This window comes from Protobothrops mucrosquamatus, unplaced genomic scaffold, assembly GCF_001527695.2.
Source record: "Protobothrops mucrosquamatus isolate PMUCROS unplaced genomic scaffold, P.Mucros_1.0 scaffold294, whole genome shotgun sequence".
Classification (NCBI taxonomy): Eukaryota; Metazoa; Chordata; class Lepidosauria; order Squamata; family Viperidae; genus Protobothrops; species Protobothrops mucrosquamatus.
Window position 1 is genome coordinate 1,627,917 of NW_015386638.1, and position 3,353 is coordinate 1,631,269.

The window sequence follows — 3,353 nt, forward strand, 5'->3', positions numbered from 1 at the left end:
TAATTTTCAAAGTTAAAGTCCCAATAAATCCATTACAATTCCAGCCTCCTGTTCAGTTCTGTCTGCTTATAATTTTAAATCAAATACCTTCAATCGCAGAGGTGGGAGCTGCATCTGGCTTCGCTCCACAAGCAAGGAGCGAAGGCGTCTCGGGGCGCGGAGAGTGTCCAGACTCCGGGCGAGCTAGCATCTTTCACCCTGGATTAAGGCAAAACCAGGGCGAAAGGAAGCTCTAACCCTATCCGGACTCACTCACCTCTCCCTCTTTGCCCGAGGGACGAGGTTCCTAGCCGAGAGACAGCTGACAGACGCTGTCTCTTCAGGCTTTGCCGCGCTCCCGGACGGGCGGCTAAAAAAGCCGCCATGCGATGCCAGCTGTCACCACCGGAAGTCGATATCTTTCATTTTAAGTATGTCTATCTTGCACAGTTTGTTTATTTGAAAATAAATAGCATTTCATTGTAATATGATCTGAATTTATTTTGAAATATGCTATGTCAGGTAATAGCATAAATTAATATGTGATGCATAGCGCAATTACAGAGAAAATTGTATAGCAAGTTGGATACTATTGCTAAATTCTGCTTAGAAAAAGAAAAAAATACTGAAGTATTAAAATATTCAAAATTCAGAATAAAATATTCAGAATTCCCTGAATATTACTCTATACATTTTTTAAAAATACGAATTGATTACATATGTTCAGAATGATTGCTCATCACTTATTCTATAAACATTTATTTTTCTATGATTGTATATTTGCTAATTAATATTTGTATTCTAAGACCAAAAATAATTAAATGTATACAGTGCATAGAAATAGAAAAAGATGTTTATTTAAAAGTACAGCCTTTGATAGTGATATATATATATATAACATTTTGCAGACTTGGTCTTTATTACATGATTATTATGTCTCTTTCTATAGTTGTGTCTAACTAATTTGAAAATATTGGATATATTTTAACACATGCATTGGCAATCACTTATTTTCTTTAATGTCTGTATTCTGCAGAAAATGGTAAACTATACATGTTTGGAAGCAACAACTGGGGACAACTAGGACTTGGAACAAAGAATACTGTCAGCAAGCCAACTTGTGTGAAAGGTTTGTCTTTAATTTATGTGTCAGGTATTAGAATAGATCTGATCTTTCTAGTTTCCAACATGACAAATATTTGTAGATACAACATTAAGACTTGACGTCTCCCTATTCAGTATTATTTTTAGGAATTCTTCTGTGTATTTATGGAGAAAAAGGTTGTGCTGTATTCAGTAATTTTCAGATAAATATTTAGAGGATTGCAGTTTTACTAAATTATTTTTATGATTCAGACCTAACTTCAATAGAAAATCCAGCTTACTCAAGATGTGCTGTAAAATGCTGGGATAGATAATGATTGGAAAATTAATTTCCTATAAACTTGAACACTTAGCAGATTTGACAACAATTGATTTTATAATTATTAAAACAACAATAATAATAACAACCTTTTGTGTCAATCCATAGTTCTAAAACCTGAAAAAGTGAAACTAGCTGCATGTGGGAGAAACCACACTTTGATCTATACAGGTATGTAATTTATTTGTTTATATGCCAAAGAAGAAGTTTTCCTGTTGTAGCTTTCTGCTTGGGTAGACAGTAACATAGAATATAATGTAATTTCAAAATACATTGTCATGAGATTATAAAGCTGTTTTATACTGAATCTAATGGTCCATCTATCTGGCAGCAATGTCTTGATACAGTATATATTGGACAGGCAGAGACATTCTTTGGTAACAGCATCAAAAAGCTGGAATTTCCATCTGAGAGAAGACATTAGAAGTTCTTCTAATGTCCTTGTTAAGATGATAAAAGCCTTCATGTTAAGAGAGTTTTCTGAACTGGATATGAATTTGGCCACTTTTTTCTTATAATTATATTGTAAGACTATAGTTTGTTCTAAAAAAATATCGTTTGTCAGAATTTTAGTTACCCAAAGAAAAAACAGACCATGACCTTAATTAGATAAGCTAAGGCCTTTCTCAACCTTACATCAATGAGAAACGGGGCCCGAATGTGGGATTTACAGAAGCAATAACTGCTCTAGCTGTGCAATGAGCCATATTTGGAAGAGAAAAGGTGATTTTTGATAGATGTACTCCTATGAATGCTTTTAATAAAGACAAGTTACAGAAATCTGAAAGTTTTAAGCAATTTGTAAAATCAATAATTCTGAATACTAAAGAATTATTCTATGTATCATGTTCATTCGCCATTTGGCATTTGATATAAATTTATTTTATGAGATTCAGAGAATCGAGTTTCACACAAGAAAGGTATTTTGTGGTCAATTAATTTCATTACTATCATTAACATTTGTAATTGAGTATTTGAACACATTTATGGATAATTAAGTTTCATTTGAATATTAATGCTAATTAGCTCTAATTGCTAATTAAGCTGCTAATTCTATGACATATTTTCATATATTGTAGTAACTTAAATGAAATATTTGTACCGTCAGTTTATACTATGAGTGCTGATACATAGGTGGAAATAAAAATAAACATGCTATTTTATAGAGTTGCAACTTATACTTATGATGCAAAAATATGAATAAAATGTCCACAAGGATAGGAAATGCTTGTTTTAAAATAGTCATCTTCAATTGGAAGGGAAAAGAGAGTGAAGAAGGGTATATACGTTCTTAAGAACAACTCATGCGAACTACATTGTGTAAGATATATCTGTACTGTATCAGCACTGACCTTAGTTAAGAGGGCAAGAGATATTTGAACTGAAGCCAAATTTGCCATTGTTAACTGATGCTCATTATGTAAGAATATTTTTAAAAATTCTTTTCAAACGTAGTAAACAAGACAGTTTATATTTGAATCAGTTTTATATTTTGTAGTAAAAGCCTTATTTGTGAGATAAAATTATATCCATTCAGTGAAGATGGTGTATACAATGATTGGTATAATCTTTATAAGCAATGAGGAGTATGTAATGGAACATATTATGAATGTAGGATATAGAATTGCAAGGGAATGAAATTAAAATGAAATTGAAATTTTAAACATTATTTCACTATTCATGAGTTATGTAACTCTATTTTTTTAAAAAAAATAAAATAAACATGCCATTTTATAGAGTTGCAACTTTTTAAAAAAAAAATACCCTTCATTGTCAGGCAAAGAAATTAGAGTGTCTTTCAGGGTACAGACTTTTTATGACCTTTAAAATGAAATAAGCCAATAAGTGAAACCTAAGCCGTGTTTCACTACATCCAACAGGAAAAAAAAGATGAAAAGCAAAATCTGGTATGAATAATAGATAAGGACAGGAAAGGAATTTTTCCATTTCC

General features: G+C 31.7%; 1 protein-coding gene across 1 annotated transcript in view; it reads left to right on the forward strand.

Annotated features, from left to right (window-relative positions):
* The window catches only part of LOC107286532 (X-linked retinitis pigmentosa GTPase regulator-like), a gene marked incomplete at its 3' end in the record, with an annotated part of 5,559 nt that extends 3,986 nt beyond the window's left edge, over positions 1 to 1,573 (forward strand). Inside the window, exons 3-4 of the mRNA XM_015814920.1 lie at positions 1,016 to 1,108; positions 1,511 to 1,573. Of these exons, the coding sequence (XP_015670406.1) occupies positions 1,016 to 1,108; positions 1,511 to 1,573 (156 nt within the window). The remainder of the gene's footprint in view (positions 1 to 1,015; positions 1,109 to 1,510) is intronic.
* Positions 1,574 to 3,353: the final 1,780 nt, after the last annotated feature.